At 39.4% G+C, this 23,274-nt stretch overlaps 1 protein-coding gene across 13 annotated transcripts in view; it reads right to left on the bottom strand.

Annotated features, from left to right (window-relative positions):
- Positions 1 to 22,849, bottom strand: part of VWA3B (von Willebrand factor A domain containing 3B) — a 256,215-nt gene extending 233,366 nt beyond the window's left edge. For 11 of the 13 annotated variants that reach the window (XR_012003285.1, XR_012003287.1, XR_012003286.1 and 8 more), the window contains exons 1-5: positions 22,646 to 22,849; positions 18,150 to 18,381; positions 8,253 to 8,347; positions 5,992 to 6,242; positions 4,101 to 4,260 (exon numbers count right to left, since the gene is read on the bottom strand). Coding sequence is in view for 8 of the 13 variants with exons in the window: in XM_072768076.1 (XP_072624177.1) it covers positions 4,101 to 4,260; positions 5,992 to 6,242; positions 8,253 to 8,347; positions 18,150 to 18,345 (702 nt within the window). In the remaining 5 variants the exon portion in view is untranslated. The remainder of the gene's footprint in view (positions 1 to 4,100; positions 4,261 to 5,991; positions 6,243 to 8,252; positions 8,348 to 18,149; positions 18,382 to 22,645) is intronic. The other 2 variants (XM_072768075.1, XM_072768081.1) reach the window with 2 other exon arrangements.
- Positions 22,850 to 23,274: the final 425 nt, after the last annotated feature.

Raw genomic sequence — 23,274 nt, forward strand, 5'->3', positions numbered from 1 at the left:
CTGGTCTTTCAGCTGCCTAACCCCACGAGCTTCTGCCTTTGCAGTTGATTCTGTTGGCTCATCATGGCAAGGCTAGTCACCTCTTAGAGACGGATGTGAATCCCAGAACTGTGCGAGCAAGATTATGAGAGAGGAAGGTGGCCAGAGACAGGCACTGTTTTCACTTCCTTGGCTCCCACACCATCCAAGGCTCCCACCCCTGATATCAACATCACTGACCAAAAACTGGGTGAGGTTATATGGTTCAAGGGAAGTGTCCTCAGTGGAATCCTCTCCCCTGACCCAGTACTTCTGAGCATCTCAGGGCAAGGGCCGGTCTTGAGGATTAGCAGCAGCAGCCAGGACCGGGAGCAACTTTCTCACTGACCAGCATTTCCCTAAATGCTAATTTGTACTGAATTGGATAGCACAAGATATAGGAAGTATTTTGGGTTCCATTCAGTTATTTTACTGTGAGTCAAAAACTCTTGTCATTTTACACAACATAAAATAGGGTAGAGCATTTCTGTTTCCACTTGAAATGTCTTATTCTGCCTCAGTCATTTGCTCTGCAGCTGTCCACAGCAACCTGCATTTAGCCCAGCTAAAGAGGCCTTGACATCTTCTCAGACATAGGTTTGTAGGAAAAGAGAACCAGACTGGCAGCAGCTGCTTCTACCTGACTGTCCTCTGCTATAGCCTGTCAGAAGCCTCTGGCTGTAAAAAACTCCACTCTCCAAGAATGAAAGTCAACCAGAACAGCAATGAAAAGCCTAGCAAAATTCTGTCTTGTTCTTCATCAAACTTTGGCTGTTTCAACAGTTTTGACCAACTCCAGACCTTGGATCTGACTTTCAGATTTTCCCTATACCTGGGGTAGCCCTTTCCTTATTCAGCCCATTTTGATTTTCTGATACCCTCATAGTGGTTATTGTCCTCTTGATGTCAATCTGGCTCAGTTCTCTAATCCTTCCTAACACCCCTGACTACCACAAACTTTCTGGCCTGCCAGGCTTCAGGGTCCCTGTCTCCACCCAAAGCTCAGCAAATTCATCTGCTGGTCCCACATGCAGACTCTCACCCTTCAATTCCAAAAACTCAAATCTGTATTATTTGGGGAATGGGAATTTCTTGGACTCACATCTAGACCCAACCTCAAGAATCTCAACAATGTTTATTTTCCATTCCTTCAATGTCCAACAAACATTTATCAAGCCCTTGCCAGGCACTGTCATTTTTAGGGACAAGGTGAAAAGATCTGATGCCTGGCTGGCTGACTGCCAAGCTTGTGATTGGTATGGCCAGCCCTTTAGTTTACTATCTAGTGGTGAAGGTTCCTTATGGAAACATACGGGTCTGTCTCTAATTCACCCAGTTACTCTATCAGTGAAAAGGATTTTTGTTTTAAATAAACAAATGTGTGCCTATCAGCTGGATGGAAAAGAGGCTGAGACAACACACAAGAAACACAGGGACCCTTTGGGCAGGTAGCCTTCTGCTGAAAGTAGGAGCAAAGCCCCCTCAGTTAGCCTTCTTAGGTAGTTGGGAATCAGGGCTTTGGATAGCCAGCCCTTTCTTTCCCAAAAATTCCTCATAACCTGAATTAGCAGGCCTTCCAGGGCCTCCCAGAACAATATCCCTCCCTCCTCATTAAGGCCAAGAAAGCTACCAACCTCTCAAAGATGCATCCTGGGACCACGAGACACTGCAGAGCAGACACCCTGCACTGGACAGCATACCTGGGCTCTGAGGACAATGCAGCCCCTCTAAACTGCCAGATGTTGCCTCGGTACCCCACAGGCTGCCTTCCCCATAAGCCAGGCCCTTTGACACAGGACACAACAGGATACTTCGTCCATCAGTAGTGCTTTCTACATGCTGCCATCAGAGCTGGGATTCAAGCAGACCCCACACTGCCTGGTGCCTCTGGATTCGAAGGCTCACCCTCAGTCATTCCTGCCTCATCAGTCTTCTTACCCAACTAGGGGTACAAAGCCCACTTCTGGAGGAGGCCAACAGCCTCTGAGCATCCTCCTTCACCCTTACCCAGTGCATCAGTAGGCCCTTCCTCCTCATGTGGATCAGGTACAAAAACCCAACTTCCATGTTAACCTAATCAAGATTATACTCACTCTCCGGATTCTTCTCAGGACTCACTCATGGGAGATGCTAACCCAAGCAGATTATCCTTGTTAGCAAAAGTCTGGGTACTGAGATTTGCTATTCAAAAGTTTCTTAAACCTTATATCTTTTCTATTTATAGAAAACTCCAGCTATGTGGATCAATTTGAAACTCAGTGGGGTGGGCATGAGGGCATAGGGCAGAGGAGCAGTCCCTCAGGGGAACCAGTTCTTCTTCCCACTCTACACACCTCACCAATATAGGGCATGGCATTTTTATATAGGAAGCAGTTGCAGTTACTAGAATTTTCCGAGGGAACCACATCAGATATAAGCTCTAGGAAGAAGGATACAGTGGTCTGAACATGTTGTATATTTGCCATACTCCACAGTCTCTTCTCAAGAGTTTTTAAGTGACATTTGATAATCAGTGCCTGTTAACCTCTCTCTGGGTTCTTCCTCTTCTATAAAACTTCCTTGGAACTCACTAATTGTTCCATATTTCCTGGGCTGGAGATGAACCCAAAAAAGGAGAAGCACAAACCAGAGAGAAGTAAAATAGAAAATCAAAGGTTACCAGGAAATCTTCAAGTCATGGCAGGTCACCAGAGTCAGCTATGACGGAGGTTGCCAGGTGAACAAAGAAACAGAACACCCGTGCGTGCATGTGTGTACATACAGGCATGCTCACACGGACACACACACACGCACGCACACGGATCTAAGAGCCTGTATAATGTTCCATTTGTGAATGCTTATTATAGTGTCCAGACAATTGAAATTTTACAGATGTTAAAACAAACTTGAAAGGCCAAAGAACAAAGTAGCTTCTATTTTGTTCTTTAATGGGAACCATTTGTTCCTCTGGCTTCGAAAGGATAAACAATGCATTTCCAATTTTAAACTATCATCCTCAGTATCAATAAACAGTCTGGTGACCACTGGGGGCTATCCTTTCAAGGTGCTAGCACATGGCCTCCTTGCCCAAGAAAGGACTTCTTAATGTAGCAAAGTAAAGCACGAAATCCACAGAATCACCAAGAGTCCAGAGCAGAGGAAGCAATTAAGTATTAATTAATATCAATCAATAAGCACTAATTAAGTATTTATATCCAAAAGGAAAGCAGATCTGTTCCCCAGGGAAGCTGAGGCTGCCAAAGGACCCCACCTGCCCAGAGTCCTTCCCCACTAGCTTGCCACTCCTTTCAAGTCCCATCCTTAGAATCACTCACAAAAACAAACTCCCTTATGGCTAAAAGAACATAAACCATTGTCATTTCAACACTTCTTCCAAGTAAAGCTTCATATTCAAAAGGTCCTATCAAAAAGCACATGTGAATGCAGTAATATTAAAAAATGGATGATTCATCTGCATAAATATACTTTACCTTGAAAAGCACATGACAGACCCATTTGTGAAGAAGAGGAACTGGGAGAGATGCAGAACATAGATGTGGGGAACCCCTATATCCTTAAACTCAGGGTTCTATGAAGAGTCTTCCCAACCTCTCTCCCCCATAAGAGACAGACTGATTTATCTAATTGTCAGGATAAAAAGAGCAGAATTAAAATATGAGATATGAACAACTATGCCTAATTTCCTGTCCTTTCTCAATGCTCAGTGGCTGTGAGCAGCATGTGGCTCTGCTGGCACTGGCTAAATGAGGGTCTACCCTATGCCCTAATCACCCAGAGGGAGCCCTGCCAGGCTCAGAAGGCAGGGTTAGAGATTCTTATTTTGGTTGGTCTGGCTCTGCCATCACCAAAGCTGCTATTTTGATTCCCACCTGGGGCCCATCACCTATTTCTCAATTGGTTCAAAATTCAGAGGTGAACAGGATTAAGACTTATAGGGCTCCTCAATGCCAGAGATAGAATCTCTGTGGGATGCTGCTGGGAGGACCCAGGTCAGCTGAAAGACAGTATGAGGATACTGGGTGTGAAGAGACAAACTTGATGCCACCTATGTGACCTGGGGCTCACCATGGATGCACACTTACCGTTTTGTCTTTCCCAGCTTCCAACAGAACATCCAGGCGGCTAGCCTGGCTCACAGCCAGCTCAAAAGGCAGTTTCTCAACCCAACTGATGGCAGCAGCTATGGACTGTTCTGTCACAGGAGCAGCATTTTCCTGCCATTTCACAGGCTGCTGAGAAATCCTGAAAGCAATCACATAGCCCTGTCATGGGACAGTGGGCAACACAGCTCTCAGCCCTCAGTCTCAGAGCTGAGAACAACAAGCCACTTAACATCACCAGAGCTGAAAGAAAGAAAATGCAGCTCTTGGCCCTCTAAAAGTCACCCACATATCAGGTGAGCTGTTTAAGATTGCTTTCCAAAGCACCATTATCTTCCATAAGCTGTACTGACTAGGAAAGACAATGCATATAGGAGAATTTAAAAATCTCGAAAATGTAGATATTAACAGCTGCATTAAAATTACTGAGGGAGTTATTTTCATAAACAACCAGTTTATATACAACTATCTTCCATTAATAGTAAATGTATAAAGATTCACAGCATTAAGATTTATAAATCAGCAGCAATTTTATTTCTCTAAAATTTCATTTCTAATTCTTTTAAAACGCTGTTTTCATTGTTCTGAATTCCAATCAGTTACCCCTCTGGATCAAAAATAGTATTGAGTTCAGCAAAGCACTAGTTTTTAAATCCTGGGACTATATGTTTAAATCATGTAGTTTGGACATAGAAAGGAATAATGGAATTCCCCTCAAGAAAGAAAAGCCATGGGCAGCTCAGGTGGCTCAGGGGTTTAGCACCGCCTTCAGTCCAGGGTGTAATCCTGGATACCCAGGATGGAGTCCCACGTCGGGCTCCCTGCATGAAGCCTACTTCTCCCTCTGCCTATATCTCTGCCTCTCTCTCTCTGTGTCTCTCATGAATAAATAAAATCTTTTAAAAAAAAAGAAAAGAAAGAAAAGCCATTTGAATTTATTTATCTCTGTGTTTATAATCAAACAAATTATATGAATCATTTATATATTCATAATTATAAGAACTACATGAATCATGGACTAATGAGCCAGCCTTGGCTGTTCATCATAACCCACCCTGAGACAGAGGCTGCCTCACACATAGAGGGGTCACCTCTATGTGGCCCCTCTGGGTAGAAATCAGGCTGAGTGGCCTAAATACGATAGCATAGGTTCCCAAAAAGCTAAGGCATTGCAGACTTAAGACGTTATTCCTTCAGTAATATATCTGTGACAGAAATAGGAATCTGTGATAGAACACAATTAGGTGTCATCCCCAAAGACATCATTTGTTTAGCTGAAAATATTTTCTTCAAAAGAAAAACTCAGAGAGATGCCCGCTTCATCCAGATTTTTCCTATCAGGGAGGTAAAACCACTGTTCCACATGAAAAGTTGGCCTTCCAGCCCAAATTCTCTTGAATTCAAGAATCCATAAATAATTGTGAAAACTCTGAAATACGGGGAATTCTATAAAACCGGCCACCTGCTGTTGTATTAAGGGGATCAACTTACAAGGGAAGTCACGAGCTCAGTCTGAAAACAGTGATATCTGTGACAAGGCTGAGTTCATTATTCAGGCTAAAATCTAAAATGACAGGATTTTTATGGCCTTAAATATATATTCAATGTAATTCTTATTCTCATATTTTGACCTTACCATGCATTGAAGAAAAGTATGTTTGTAAATCTCTAATTTAAAAACGAAGATGCTACATGCAAAGCAGATAAAAAGTTTTTACTGTAGGTCTTATCCTGGAATCACATATTCTAGGAAATGACAAGGTGATACCTCCTCCCTCCCCAAAGAACTATGTTAATTATGTTACCTAACTCCAAATAAAAGAAAACTACTTATGAAGTTTTACTGAAATATCCCCTTCCAATGGGAACTCACCATATGATATTAAACTTGGCTATGTGAGCTACCTGCTCCCGGAGGACCATTATTAGAGCATCTTGACACAGATTAAGCTCCTCCTCCAGCATGCCACCAAAATCCAGCACTATGGTGATGCACTGTTCCAAGATGACACCAAAAATTTGCCGGCTTCTGCTGGTAAGCCAGTCCATCCGCTGCTTGTAACTCTCCACAGCTCGTGTTAGATGTTCCACAAACTGATAGATCAGTTCTGATTTAGCTGTCAACTTAAAGAAAATCAAAACAGATTAAAAAAAGAAGAAACAGAGGAAAAAAAAAAAAAACACCAGCATATGTCATCTGAACTATCATGCAACCAAAACAACAGGACCCACTGAGTCATGGCCTCTGCCAGCAAGAACAGGACATTAATAACAATTTTGTAGATGATCCTCCAAACCCCATATAATCCAGGAGGAAGTATTCCAATCTTTTAACTAGAAAAAAACCTTTGGATGATTCCTCACAGAAGAAATGATGATGATGTGATCTATTCAAAGCAAAGCACTTAAAAGGAAAAAAACCTGTTTCTAAATTACATTTTATCTTTATAATTATAGAATTATCTTTACCAGAAGATGTCCAGGGGACACTTTCAGGAATTAGGTAGAAGAAAAGAACTTTCAAGGAATCAGAGATCAAGAAAAGAGAAATCAGCAAAAGCAGATGGAAAAATAAGTCTCACCAAAAAGTTTTCCTAAGGACAACATGCCAAAAATATTTCTGAAAATGCTTCTAGACGTGCCAGCACATCTGCCTGGCTTCCTCTAGGGATGCCACCCAGTGACTCATCCTCCTGCTCACAACCTGTGCCCTGTATCCTCTGTCTCTGAGGCCAAGCTTCCCAGTACCTGGATCACTTGATGACTTAGAGATCCCTGAAAGGAGACAGAGGCTTGCAGGCAATTTCTTGTATACACAAACCATCAGTCCACACAGATCAGTCACAACTGCACAAGGCCTCTTAGGGAGTAAGGAGGCAGAAGAACACAAAAAAGGAATAAGAAAAAAATGTGCCCTATTCTGTGAAGAATCAAATTTTGAAGGACCTGGCACTTATTTTTACCTTTAACAACACTCAGAGCACCCCTGTATAAATAACCTAAATTGTTAAGCAAAATGTGTTTTCTGAACACACCACATAATTCCACATTCTCATGCCTTGGCTCATGTCGTTCCCTCTGCCTTAAACTGCTTTTCTTCTCTATTTCCTACGTCTCTCCAGCTTATCCCTCAAGCTCCAGCACCACTTCCTGTTGCTCTCCATGGCTGCTTATGGCAAAATTCCTAAATCTCTCATCAATATTCACAGCACTTTTTAAACTTCCTACCACAGTACAGAAACAAGGATAAGACCATGTCACAGTGGCTGTGAAGGTGATGAGATGACAAAGATGGATGTTACAATAGTCCTACTGATTTCCATGTAGTTCAGATAAAAAAATATACTTAGCACACCGAACTCAGGATTCTTTGGATATTATTGCTTACGACCAGGCTAAGTTCAAAATGTAATTTAAACTTTTTTTTAAAGATTTTTATTTTTAAGTAATCTCTACATCCAATGTGGGGCTGAAACTGACAACCCTGAGATCAAGAGTCGCATGCTCCACCAACTGAGCCAACCAGGCACCCCTAAATTTTTTAAATATTAAGAAATTACCAGGTGGTACACAGATATACAGTGACATGAACAAATATCCATAAAGTGATGTGATAGGACATGTGTCTTTCTGAACTTCCTGTGGTGGGCCAGGGTGTGCATAGGGACAGACACTTACGGGTATACACAAGTCATGTGTTGAACTGCCAGAATTAAGGACCTCGGTAAGAGGTGCTGCTTGCTCTGTCCACTACTACCTGTAAAAGTGGCCCTCTATCTCCATGGCATTTGTCAGGTCAGTAGCTGCTCTTGCCTATCAGCTAACTTTGGTCATACTATTCTTTTGCCTTTATTTTCAAGGGAAAACAAAGTATTGATATGCATGCAAACATTTTCACTTTCTGGTCAACAGCTTTATGCATTCATCTCTAAGAGGTCAAGTGTTTCCCTTCCCAGGTCCTAACTAAGCCATAACTTTCAGCACGCTCCACGCTGCCACAAGAAAGCCTCCAGCCCTGATAAGGCCTTGGCTCCACTGCATCAATAGGAAGCAGTGTAAGCCTCTTCACATAGGCCACTCCCAGACCTCAGAAGCAGGACATAGAGCCTGTCCATCAAGGGAATGCTGACTTACATTGTATACTCTGCCGTCTTCAGGTCTGCAGAACTGTGGGAACAGGCCATCAGCATACCGGGATGCCACAAGTCTCCCCAGAGAAGTCACATAATCTGCATTTTTATAACGAAAAGCAGTCAAAATGGTGCATTACCAACGTTTCTTATTTTTATTTCAAAAAATTTTCCCTGACACCATTCAAATTATATCTCTAGTGACACCAAAAATTTGTGATGCTTGGTATTCTGTCATAAATAATGAAGTGTTTCTAGGTGCTATGATATATGTTAACTATTTATGACATGCATAATCCTTTAATACGAATGAATGGAGAAGAAAACCAAAGTTTATTTCTTGGTTTCCCGGTTCTTTTGTCCAGAATGATTAGGACAGAGGTCAAAAAGGCAATACACAGTCTAAGCTCTAACAAATTAATAATCATATTAGGTGTAAATGGCCTGAGTAAAACAATTAAAAGTTAGTGATTGGCTTTTTCTGACTTATTTCACTTAGCATTATATTTTCTAGCTCCATCCATGTCATTGCAAATGGCAAGATTTCATTTTTGTTTTTTACAGCTGAATGTCATATGATTTCACTCACGTGGAATTTAAGAAACAAATGAGCAAAGAAAAAAAAAGCAGAGAGAGAGACAAACCAAGAAACAGACTCTTAACCACAGAGAACAAACTGGTGATTATCAGAGAGTAGATGGGTGGAGGAATGGGTGAAATAGGTGATTGATGGGGATTAAGGAATGTACTTGTCAAAATGAATACCAGGTGATGGATAGAATTGTCAAATTGCTATATTGTACACCTGAAACTAATATAATATTGTATATTAACTATACTGGAATTAAAATCAAAATGTAACAAGTAAATTTAAAAAGAGAAAATAAGCTAGTGATTGGCAAAGAGGATTTTTTAAAATGACCCAATCATAGGGTATCTACAAGAAACTTACCTCAAACATAAAGACATATATAAGTTAAAAGTATAAAAAGAAAAGAGGCATCATTTAAATATTAATAAAAAGAAAGCAAACCGACTTTATTAATATAAGAAAAGTAAACTAAAGCAAAGAATATTGCTAGGGATAGAGCAGAACATTATATAAATTTAAGTGTCAACCCACCAGGAAGCATAGCAATCCTAAATGTGTATGCACCAAACAAAAGACTGCAAATATCTTAAGCAAAAACTGATGGAACTGAAAGGCAAAAAAGACAAATGCAGAATTATAATTGAAAATTTCAATATTGCTCCTTTCAATAGTTGATAGAATAGCAAGACAGAAAACCATCAAGGATACTCAACAATACCATCAACAAACAGGATCTAATCGGCATTTATAGAAAAATCCAGGGGTGCTTGGGTAGCTCAGTCTGTTAAGCATCTGCCTTCAAATCAGGTCATTATCCCAGGGTCCTGGGATCGAACCCCACATCAGGCTCCCTGCTCCTTGGGGGACCTGCTTCTCCCTCTGCCTGCCAGTGACTCCCTCTGCTTGTGCTCTCACTCCCTCTGTCAAATTAATAAACAAAATGTTTTTAAAAGAAAGAAAAGAAAAACCTACACAACAACAAAAGAATACACATTATTTTTCAAGTGCAGAATATATATACCAAGACAAATCATATCCATGGCTATAAAAAAAAAAAAACCCTTTAAAAGAACTAAAAACAACAGAGCATGTTCTCTGTCCACAATGGAAACAAACTAGAAATCAGTAACAAAAAGATAACAAGAAAATGTCCAAACTCTTGGAAACTAAATAACATGCTTCTAAAAATTCCATGCGTCAAAGAGGAAATATAACAGAAAATTTTAAAAATACTTTAAACTGAATGAAAATGATAATACAACATATAAAAATGTGAGGAACACAGCTTAAGAACTGCCAGGAGGGAAATTTATAGCACTAAATGCTTATATAAGAAGAGATGAAAAGCCTCAAATCAATAATCTAAGTTCTCATCTTAAGAAACTAAAAAAGAATAGCAAAACAAATCTAAAGTAAACAGAAGGAAATATAAAATAAAGACCAAAGCAGAAATCAAGAAAATTGAACACAGGAAAGCAATAGAGAAAATAAATTAAATAAAAAGCTGAATTTTAATAAGGTTAATAAAGCTGACAAAAGTAAAAGGAAAAAAGACATGAATTACTGATACCAGGAATGGCACAGAAAAAAAAGACCCTTCAGAAATCAAAAGAATAATGGAATACTGTAACCAACTCCACACAAACACATATCAGATGAAATGAATGAATTCCACAAAAACCACAAACTGCCACAACTTTCTTAATATGAAATAGATCCTACTTAATAAGGAAATGAATTTATAATTAAAAACTTTTCAAAAGAAATCCCCAGGCCTGGATAGGTTCTCTGGAGAACTCTACTAAACATGTAAGAAATAATTAAAATTCTACATAATATTTTCCAGAAAATAGAATACAAGGGAACATTTCCCTACTCATTCTATGAGGCCAATATTACCTTCATACCAAAACCAGACAAAGGAAGCATAAAAAAAAAAACTACAAACTAATATCCTTTATGATTACATATCAAAAATGCATTAGCTATATTGGCTCAATATTCAAAAACCAATCAATATAATCAACCAAATTAATAGGCTAGGGAAGAAAGAAAAATCACATGATCCTTTCAACTGACATAGAGAAATCATTTGACAAAATTCAATACCCATTCATAATAAAAATTTTCAGCACATTAGGAAAATAAGAGACCTTCCTCAACCTGATTTTTTTAATTCTACAAAAACTTACAGCTAACATTATACTTAGTGGTAAAAGATTGAAAGCTTTCCCCAAAGATCTAATATGAGGTAAGAATGTCTACTCTCACTGCTGCAGCACAGTACTGAAAGCTCTAGCCAGCACATTGTAAGACAAGGAAATACAAGGTATATAGATCACAAAGGAAGAGTGAAAACTTTATCTGGAGAGGACATGATGGTCTACCTAGAAATCTCAAGGAATCAAGAGTAACAAAAAAATTCTTAGAACCAGTACATGAGGTCACAGGATAGAAGGTCAACCTTAAAAAATTAGTCATATTTCTATATATTAGCAATGAACATGTGGAAACCAAAATTAAAAACACAAGAGCATTTACAATTGATTAGAAAAACAAAATACAAAACATGTCCAAGACTTGTATACTGAAAATTACAACTGATGAAATGAATCAAAAACATAAATAGATAGAAAAAATATTCCATATTCATGGACTGGAAAACTCAACATAGTAAAGATGTCAATTCTTAAATTGGCACTCAGGTTTAATGCAATTTCTATCAAAATGCCAGCAATATTTTTGTAAACACATAGTTATTCTAAAATGTGAAAAGGCAAAGAAACTAGAGTAGCTAAAACAATTTTGAAAAAGATTAAAGTGGAGGAAGAAATATTAAAAAAAAAAGATTAAAGTGGAGGAATCCGTATGCCCATTTCAAGACATTACACAATTATATTAATATAGATCTATTAGTAGAGACACAGACACATGGACAAATAAAACAGAGAACCCAAAAATAATCCTATACAAGTACAACTACCTAATTTTTAACAAAGATGCAAAAGTAAAACAAAAGAGAAAGGACAGTCTTTTGTCATTTCATTTTTTATTTTCCTATATTGATATACAATGTTACATTGGTTTCAGGTGCACTACACAGTGATTCAACTTCTCCAAATACTATGTTATACGCCCACTATAAGTGTAGCTACAATATGTCACTATTACAATATTACTGGCTATATTCCCTTTGCTGTGCCTTTTATTCTTGTGACTTACTCATTCCATACCTGAAATCCTGTGTCCTCCATGCCACCAACTCAGACAACCCAATCAAAGGTCCCCTGCATAGGTCGGACTCTGCTTTTCATTTGTTTACTCATTTTGTTTTTTAGATTCCACATGAATAAAATCATGTAATATTTATCCCCCTCAGTCTGACTTATTTTACTTATCACAATACCCTCTAGGTCTATCCTTATTGTTGTAAATGGTAAGATCTCATCCCTTTTTATGGATTCATAATGGTCCATTGTAGGTATATACCACATCTTCCTTATCCATTAGTCTATCAGTGGACACTTAGGTTGCTTCCACATCTTGGCTATTGTAAATAATGCTTCAATAAACATAGGGGTGCAAATCTTTTAAATGAGTGTTTTCCTTTTCTTTGAGTAAATACACAGTAGTGGAATTACTAGATCATATGGTGTTTCTATTTTTAATTTTTTGAGGAATGTCCACAGTGTTTTCCACAGTGGCTGCACCAGTTTACATTCCCACCACCAGTATACGGGTTCCTTTTTCTCCACACCCTCATCAACACTTGCTATTTCTGGTATTTTTTATTTTAGCCATCCTGACAGGTGTGAGATAATATCTCATTTGGTTTTGATTTGCATTTCCCTGATGATGAGTGATGTTGAGCAACTTTTCATGTCTGTTGGCCATCTGGATATCTTCTTTGGAAAAAACGTCTATTCAGCTCTTCAGCCCATTTTTAAATCAGGTTGTTTTTTTAGTTGAGTTGTATAAGTTCTTTATATAATTTGGATATTAACCCCTTATTGGATATATTACTTGCAAATGTCTTCTCCCATTCAGTAGGTTGTCTTTTTGTTGATGGCTTTCTTCAGTGTGCAAAAGCTTTTAAAATATTTTCATTTTAAATAAAGGGGCTGGAGTAACTGGATATCCATAGTCCAAAAATGAAATTTATACCGGGAGTAACTCAAATTGATCATGGGCTAAATACAAGATGTAAAACTATAAAATTTTGGTAAAAAAATAGGAGAAAGTCTTTAAGAATTAGCAAGATCATATAAGCAAAAAAATCAATAAATCAATAAAATCACCAAAATTTAAAACTTTTGCTCTGAGAAACTCTCTTAAGAGGATGAAAACATAAACTACAGACTAGGAAAATATATCTGCAAGCCATGTTCATATCTAGGATATATAATGAGCTCTCAAAACTAAACATTAAAAAATTTAATTAGAAAATGATCAGAAGGCATGAAGAAACATTCATTTTGCCAAAGACAATAGCACATGAAAATATGTTCAACAAAACTAGACATTAGGGAAATACAGGCTTAATACCACAATGAAATATCACTACACAACTATTAAAATAGCTAAAACTTTTAAATGGTGACAAAACCAAATGCTGGTTATGACGCAGAGAAACTGTTTCTCTCATATATTACTGAAGTGAATGGTATAACCACCTTGGAAAAGTGTGGCAGTATCTTAACAAAATAAAATAAAACTAAACAAAAATAAATAAATAAACACACACTTAACATACTACATAGCAATTCCATTCCTAGGCATTTACCCTAGAGAAATGAAAACTTATGGTTACACAAAAACCTATAAACAACTGCTCATAATACACTTATTTGTAATGGGCCCAAACTGGAAAGTACCCAGATGGGGATCCCTGGGTGGCTCAGTGGTTTAGTGCCTGCCTTCAGCCCAGGACATGATCCTGGAGTCCCGGGATCAAGTCCCACATCAGGCTCCCTGCATGGAGTCTGCTTCTCCCTCTGTCTGTGTCTCTGCCCACCCCCCACCCCCGTGTGTCTCTCATGATTAAATAAATAAAATCTTAAAAAAAAAAGAAAGTATCCAGATGTCTTTAAAGATGACTGGCTAAACAAACAGTGGTACATCCATATTCTGGAAAACTACTGCAATAAAAAGAAACAAACCATTGCTACATGCAACAACTTGGATGAACCTCAAAGAAATAATACCAAATGAAAAAAATGCCAATCTCAAAAGGTCACATACTACAAGATTCCATTTATATAAACATTCTCTACATGAGAAAATTAGGAATAGAAAACAGACTGATGGTTGCCAGAAGCTAAGGATATTGGAGGTAGGGGGTCTGTACGACCATAATGATATAACACAAGGGAGACTGTAACACATGGGAGATTTTTGTGGTGATAAACATTCTGAATCTTGATTGTGGTGGTGACTACACGAATCTACACAAGTGCTAAAATTACACAGAATTATTCACATACACTGCATCAATATCAAATCCGGGAATTTGATATTATACTATAACTTTATAAGATGTAACCATTAGGAGAAACATAGTGAAGGGTATTTGGGATCTTTCTATATTATCTTTGCAACTTCCTGTAAAGCTATCACTTCAGGATAAAAAGTATCAACCAATGAGGCATCTGGGTGGCTCAGTAGGTTAGGTGTTCAACTCTTGATTTTGGTTAAGGTCATGATCTCAGGGTTGTGGGATCAAGCCCCACCTTGTGCTCTGTGCTGGGTGTACAGCCTGCTTAGGATTCTCTATTTCCCTCTTCCTTTGCCCCTCTCCCCCTCTTGTAGCACACATAAGTGTGAGTGCACGTGTTCTCTTTCTCTCAAAAAAAAAAAAAAAAGTATCAACCAACCAATCAATCATCCAAAAAAAAGAGAGAGAGGTGAAATAAAAACAATATTAGATAAACAAAAACTAAGAAAATCTGTCAGTAGCAGGACCTGCACTATAAGCAATGCTTAAAAGAAATTCTTCAGGAACAAATACCAGATGGAACTGCAAGTCTTACAGGAAGGAAGAATATTATAAATAATAAACATATAGATTGTAAAATGTTATTTTTTCCCTCTCAGTTTCTTTAAAAGACAAATGACTTTTTAAAGCAGTAATTATAACATTGGCTTATGAGATTTTTGATGTATATAAAAATAAAATATATTAAAACAATAATACTAAGGACCAGAGTGAGGCTAAGTGGAGTTACACTGTTGCAAGATTCTTACATCTTACATGATATAGTACAAAGTTAACTTTTAGCAGACTGTGACAAGGATATAATCACTAGAACAACCACTGAAAATATAATGTAAAAAGGCATATGTAAAAAGCCCATTGAAATTTAAATGGAAAAATTTAAATGAAATGAAATATTAAAAAATATTCAATTTACCTAAAAGAAGGCAGGAAATGGGAAACAGAGGAAAGAAAAAGATAAGACAAATAGAAAACAAATAGAATGGCATACCTAAATCTAATTGCATCAATTATTAAATGTACAGAATCAAACACTACAATTATTTTTTATTTTTTTTTTTTTATTGGTGTTCAATTTACTAACATACAGAATAACACCCAGTGCCCGTCACCCATTCACTCCCACCCCCCGCCCTCCTCCCCTTCTACCACCCCTAGTTCGTTTCCCAGAGTTAGCAGTCTTTACGTTCTGTCTCCCTTTCTGATATTTCCCACACATTTCTTCTCCCTTCCCTTGTTTTCCCTTTCACTATTATTTATATTCCCCAAATGAATGAGAACATATAATGTTTGTCCTTCTCCGACTGACTTACTTCACTCAGCATAATACCCTCCAGTTCCATCCACAAACACTACAATTAAAAGAGACTATGAGAATGGATTAAAGAGGCACTCCTTAAGTAGACAGACTACAGATAGTTTAAAAGGAAAAAAACTGTAAACATATATGCCACATGCAAATGAAGCATATGAAAGCTACAGTGGTATCAATATCTGACAAAGTAAACATCAAAATGAGGCCTACCAACTGAGATAAAGACAGACATTTGAAAATTTGTCAATTCATCAAAAAGATATGACAACCCTAAATGTATATATATTTAGAGCTTCAAACTACATGAATAAAACTGAGAGAAAAAAACTGAGAGTACTAAAGGGAGAAATGGACAAAACCACAAGGCAAAAAAATCTCTGAAGACATTGCACATCTCTAGAATAGAATAAAACCAACCATCTTGAACTAATGAACATTTACAAATACCACCTAACAACTGCAGAATACACATTCTTTTCAAGTGTGCATGAAATGTGCACCAAGATACATGCTGGGCCATAAAACAAATCTCAGTACATTTCAAAAGATGAAACTGTTACAGGCTATGTTTTCTGACATAAATTGTAGTAAATTAGATAACAAGGTATCTTTTAAAATCCTGAAATATTTACAAATTAAACATTTCTTTTAAAAATGGATCAAAGAAAAAAGCTACCAGAGAAAAAAAATATTCTGAACTCAGTAACAATGAAGATATTACCTATCAAGATTTGGATTCAGTTAAAGGAATGCTTAGAGAAATTTTAAATGACTATAAGAGAAGAAAGGCTTAAGAGCAATTATCTAAGTTTCCACCTTAAGCTAGAAAAAGAAATGAAAATTAAACTCAAAGTAAGTCAAAGAAAATAAATAATAAAGTTCAAAGCAGATGTCAATGAAAGAGAAAACAAAGAATAGGGAAAACAACAACAATAACAAACCCCAAATCTGGTTTTTTGAAAACAGTTATGATATACCCTGAACAAGACTTATCAAGAAAGAAGTGAGAAAAAAACCCCACAGATTATATCTGAAAGAAGGAACATCACTATAGATTCTGCAGGCACTAAAAAATAATAAGGGAATATTATGAAATATGTTTTGTTAATATATTAAAAAACATTGATGAAAAGGACAAATACCTTGAAAAACACAACTTTCCAACTTTCATCATTGGCATGATGAAACAGAAAATCTCTATGCCTGTTACAGAACAGAATTTCATCTTCTTTTTTTTTTTTTTTAAGATTTTATTTATTTATTTATTTCAGAGAGAGAGGGAGAGCAAGCACCTGCAGGGGGAGAAGCAGAGGAGGAGGGAAAAGCAGACTCCCCATTGAGCAGGGAGACTGACAGGGGGCTTGATCCCAAGACCCTGAGCTCATGACCTCAGCCAAAGGCAGATGTTTAACTGACTGAGACACCCAGGCACCCATACAGAACAGAATTTCTCATCAAACTTTTCCTGCTTTGTTTCCTTATATAGAAGGGGAAAAAATCCCATAGACCCCAACTCTGGCAGAACCCCATTCCAAAGGTATTTCAAAGATGCAGGGCTGTACCACCCCTTGTGAAAGGATAAATGGGAACACACAGCCTGAGCTCTGAAAAGCAAGGCCTTGCCATTAGAATGGACCTCCAGATCAGTCCAAAGCCGCATCCCCTAGACCTTCCTTATGACCAATATGGAACAACACTGCCAAGGGAACAAGTGAAAAAATCTCAAAAACATAGTTATTATTGGCCACTCAATAAATATGTGTTTAATTTATTAATTGGCTAATCCAGAATTACTGAGTAAAATCCAAGTACTGGAAATTGCCTGACTGGAGGAGTGCTCCTCAACTGGGGTGTTACTGACATGTTGGACAGGATACACCTACTGGGTGGGCTATCTCACACTCTGTAAGACATTCCGTATTCCGGGTCCTCAGGCCCTATATTTCAGTAGCAACCCAAATCAGTATGTCATCAGAAAATAAATAAAAACAAAAATAAAACACATCCTCATCCATTTCATACTACCTGTTGGAGGGCAGTACTACTGAAAATTCAGAACCAAATTTCTAAACGTGTTTAGAAAAGCTAGCCTGTCACATAAGAGAGGCCACAACAGGAAAACAGCACATTCTCCCCCAAAACCACACACAGCCATTGTCTTAATCAACAGCTTCCTAAAGGGGTTTATACATTCCAAGGGATGAAGAAGACATCCGCTAGAGTATGTACAACTTCTATTTATTTTTTATTTCATCTTGAAAAGGACTAAGAATGAAATTAAGCATCACTAATATTTAATGAGTGGACTGACAATCATACTTCTATGTAACACACATGCATTGGGGGTCCATGCACGTTTTTTGCCAAGAAGGATGTGAGATCAAAAAAGCTCAGAGGTCTGTGGTTTGAGGAGGTTTGGAGTTGATGCAGCCACCTCAAAGGCTAAAGGACGGCATTCTGGTTGTGTTTTCCAATCAGTGTTGCTTTCTGAGTACTCTACCTTCACAGTGTGGGAATCCAATCTGTGACAGAATTTGTTTCAAGGTCAATTTGTTGTTCTTAAGCCCATGCAGTTGAAGCCATTCCTCCGATGAGATGAGACTCTGCCCAGCCAAGTCTGTTTTGGTGTTGCTTTGTCCCTCCTGCCCCGGCAGCGGCTGCTCAGAGATGGTGGAAGATAAGACTGATAGTGCCATCTCTGAATTGGGATCTAAGTAAGTCACAGAGACCTCCTATAAGGGCAATTGTCAAAAATCAGTATTCCTGAAGACTTAGAAACAATCTAACATCAACAGAGGATTGGTTTCATATTAATTACAGTACAACCATTAAGTGGATTTCCATCTACCATGTTAAAAATGTTAACATAGATGCATATTTGCTGACAAGATATCCACATACATTGCTAAAATGTATCCACAAAATTCAATATCTATCCATATATCCCTATATACAAGGAGAAAAACATCGAGAAAGGTAACTGTTAACAGTTTATAGTAGTTTTTATCTGTGTGGTGGACATAAGTGTAGTTTTTGCCTTTCTTATGTTGTTTAAATTTTTACATTATTAAAACATTTCTGAAAGAGGATTTACTTTTATAACCAGAAAAATGCAAAGCTCTTCCATTTTGGAAAATAAACATTTGCTCCTGAACCTTCATTACACATCAATATTCCAATTATAATTACACCTAACCTTTTACTTCCAAAAAGGATACACAGGGTAAAACTCCGAGAGAAAACACACCTGTTCTACAGGTGGAATGTGTAACAGGGAACTAATGACAGAGTGGGAACAAGATCACGGCTCAGAATAGAATACATGGATTCACTTTCCAAATGTCTTTTTTTTTTTTAAGATTTTATTTATTTATTCATGAGAGACACAGAGAGAGAGAGAGGCAGAGACACAGGCATAGGGAGAAGCAGGCTCCATGCAGGGAGCCCGACGCAGGACTTGATCTCAGGACTCCAGGATCACACCCTGGGCAAAAGGCAGACACTCAACCGCTGAGCCACCCAGGCGTCCCTCCAAATGTCTTATTTTAAAGTTGGACTTAAAAAAAATAAAAAAATAAAGTTGGACTTAAACATCCTGAATCATGTGGCCAGCTGTTCTGGGACCAACTAGACTCAAGGCAATATGCTACATATTAAACTTATCTAGACCTGCCTAAATATAGCTAGTGTACACAAGAGGAAAGGAGTGGCCCAGACTGTCATGCAATCTTAACCCACTCACCACAACTTCAGGCAGGGCGTGATTAACTTGGAAGAAAAAGAAAGGTCTGTTTAACCTCTGTACCCAGAGCATGAAACACATTTAAGTTTGTTCCCTGGACTGTCAAACTTTGCAACAACAGAAATGCTCTTTTTTCCCATTTCTAAAACTCCAACCACATTCCCTGAAGGTCTCTGTTATGATATGAAAATCAGTCAAGGGACGCTTGGGTGGCTCACGGGTTGAGCGTCTGCCTTCCACTCAGGGCATGATCCCAGGCTCTGGGATCAAGTCCCACATCGGGCTCCTGCAGGGAGCCTACTTCTCCCTCTGCCTATGTCTCTGCCTCTCTCTCTCTCTCAGTGTCTCTCATGAATGAATAAATAAAATCTTTAAAAAAGAAAATCAGTCAAATAAAGAAGCCAACTGGACAGAAGCTAGGGAGGTTTCATGAAAAGATATTAGGAATATTATTATTAGCAATGAATGAGTAATGCATGGAAAAGCACTTGATGGACTGGAAAGAGCTATGTCCAAATAAATTATTTAAAAGTCATTATCCTTTAGTAATTGTACCTTGTTTTTATACCCACTTTTACTCCAAGTACCTTTTTACACCCAAGTTCCCAGTCATATGGGCTATTAAGTTTGGGCTTCTCCTCCTCCTTTAGATTCACAGAATATGAAAATAAGAACAGACTTCAACTTTCTATTTGAGATCTGTCCAAAAAGACTGCCAGCGGAAGGACTTTTAAATTTGGCTAGCGGTTTCCATGGAAACAAGAAAAGGAAGCTCAGAATAAAGATTTTTTATTATTTCATCATGTCCAATTAATCTTTCTTCTCCCTGACACACATTCACCCACCGCCTATGTTCTTCATACTAGAGGGAACTACATGTCATAGGTTCAAAAGGTAGCACAGCTATGTAAATTATCCTTAAAAGACTCCTAAACTGGATTTTGGAAACTTAAAGGTTTCAGAAAAGTCATATGTGTTAAGGCCAAATGGAGCCGTTTTGATTTTAAGCAAAAGGCAACTGAACCCTCCAGCTAAGGTGCATGCCCCAGTGCCTCCTGCACTCACATGGCTTTAAAAAAGACTTAAGTAAATATTTTTTAAAGGTCTGGTTGGCTCTACTGAATTTGAGAACCTGTATGAGTCACTCTTATTCAGATCTCGATTCTTAGGGATTTTTAGCCTGAGAATACCCATATTGTCGGAAATGAAAGCAACCGGAAAATGTAAATATTCCAAGAAAACAGGAAAGAAAGGGCATCTCCCAAAAGAAAGGATCACTCGCTCAGACTAGGTAAGAGATATTCTGGCAGAGCAAGGAAGCCTACCAGAGCAATGATGCCAAATGACCTGACAAAGCAACCCCTCCACACATCACCCACCTGCTTTCCCACCTCCAAGCTGGTCTCAGGTGGTTCTCCTATGTGAAATCTTAACCTTCAAGGCCCATTTCAGACTCTATTTCCTCCATTAAGCCTCTCCAGACCCCTCACCAACCTTCTGTAGCATCTCTCCAGCAAAGTTCCAACGTTCACATTGACACTTCCCCAGTATGACTTTGGGCACTTCAGATATGTGTTCTCTAGACTAAAAGAAGGTTCAATGACTACAGGGACAAACTATATGAATGTCCTCAGCACCGTGCCTTAGATACAGCTGGCACTTTGTAATGGTGTTGAGTTGAATTAAATTGATCACTCAGAATTACTGAGAATACTGATTTTCAAACAAGGCAGTGATTTTTTTTAGGTCGAACAAGGCCAGTATCAGGAAATAGCTGTCTCTTTAACGGAGACATATTGTTTTCCAGATATTACTATGTTCTTTTATTATTAGTGTGATTTTCCAAGATTTCTTTACCCGAGGTTATTGCAAATCGAGGAACAGAGGAATCCAGAAGTAAGAAACAACAAATACAGTTGAACACTGCCCTAAGTTTTAAAATCTATCCCAAGAGCTAATGTTTGGGGAAAATAGGAAGGGATTTCCAAATAGAATGAAGAAGTATAAACAGAAAAAAAATAAAAGACTAAGAAGGACTGAAAGTCTGAGCTGAAGGCAGGAGCAGACTGGCAGAGCCTGGGGGGAAAAAATAGAAAGGTTAAGTGGGCACAAGCCAAAGGCCCCAATCAAAGGAACCAGGGGCAGCCAGCCTGTGCTGCTGAAATCTGCCCATTGGGGGCAGCCAAGAGATGCCCCAAGGTTGTCCTGAGGTGAGCACCTTGAAGTTGTCATGGCTTAAGAGAGTAGGTCCTATAAGGTCAGAGATGGAGGCACAGTACACAAATTCAAGTCCATTATTCAGCTCAAACATCTGGTATAGTTCTGTTTTATTATCAACACCCAAAATGTCCTATATCCTTGTTAGTCCTTGCTGAAAATGAAGTCTAGATTATGTTGATCTATCTTGTGATTTATGTGGATGTTGAATTACAATTGTTCCAGGGGGAAAGGAAGCTGGAATAAAGCCCCAGTGGGTATCCTGCTGCAACTCTTCCCCAGAAACCCTTAATCTACTCCTCCCTCTATTCTCCGGCCTTGAGGAGCAAGGCTAGCCATGCCTTCTTGATCATCTGCTCCAATCATGTGGGTAGAGGCAAGGAGACTGAAATGGGTTGGCCCACAGTTGAGAAAACAGGGGCCAAGAAAAGAAAATCTAGGAATAATTGGGCTGCTCTAGGAAGGTCACTTCTGAGAAGAAACCAAGAGCTCCCAAAAAGACCAAAGGAAAACTCTCCCAAGTGGAAACTAAACCTAAGGAAGGTTTATGCCCACATAAAAAGAGGAAAAGAAAATGGGGCTCGTTCTAGTGACGTGAGTGTGAAAACCACGTTAAGCGTGGAAGAATGGAAGAGCACCAGAGGATAATCCAGACCCGGAAAGTTGCAGAAAGCTGGACTCCAAGCAGATCCCTTTGTTTTAGACTATTCATGTTATCACTACTTCTTAAAAATAAATTTGTCTTGGTTCTTGTGTTAACTCCAAAGCCCACGTGCACTTCACTTCTTATTACTGTTGGCCCATGGTGAGACGGAAACCAGCAGAGCTGGTCCTCCAGCAGCGCGACTGAGCTCCGCGGGGAGCGGGGTGGGGTGGGCCACCTGTGCCTCAGCCGGCCCTACTGCCAAAGGGTAGCTCGGGGAACCTCTCGTGGAGGGCGGTCGGACACTGCCGAATTCCAAGCTTTCCCTCCACAGCCTGCGGAACACCTCGGCACCTCGAAGGTTCTGGCATGGAAGGGATGGCATCCCACTTACTAGGCAATCTGTCGGAGGAGAGCCAAGAAGGTTCCTGTTCAGCAGCCGCCCTCCCCTCCCCTGAGGGCCACGTGACCCCAGAGGGCGGGTGAGGTGCGCATCCCGCTGGTTGATAAAGCGGCGACTCCCGCGGGCGAAGGGTCGCCGCTTGGCGCGAAGGATTCCAGACGTTCGATCTCTCTGTGACCCCAGCGCAAAGCGCGCGGCGTGTTGTCCACGGCGTCGCCGCGGTTGCTTGGACACGGCCAATCACGGAGCGGCTCCCTGAGCCGGCCCCGCCCACAGAGCGCGCGCCCGGCGGGGGCGGGGCCAGCGGCCCGAAGGGGCGGGGCTTCGAAGCGAGTTTGAGGGCGAGGTTGGGAAAGCTGTCCGGGTCCCCAAGGCTCCTTTTTTTTTTTTTTTTTTTTAAGATTTTATTTATTCTTTTCATGAGAGACACAGAGAGAGAGAGAGAGAGAGAGATGCAGAGACACAGGCAGAGGGAGAAGCAGGCTCCGTGCAGGGAGCCGGACGCGGGACTCGATCCCAGGTCTCTAGGATCACACCTGGGCTGAAGGCGGCGCTAAACCGCTGAGCCACCTGGGCTGCCCCCCCGCCCCCGAAGCCTCCTTTGGGACGCAAAGCAAGAG

The sequence above is a fragment of the Canis lupus genome, chromosome 11, assembly GCF_048164855.1.
Source record: "Canis lupus baileyi chromosome 11, mCanLup2.hap1, whole genome shotgun sequence".
In the NCBI taxonomy this organism is placed as follows: Eukaryota; Metazoa; Chordata; class Mammalia; order Carnivora; family Canidae; genus Canis; species Canis lupus.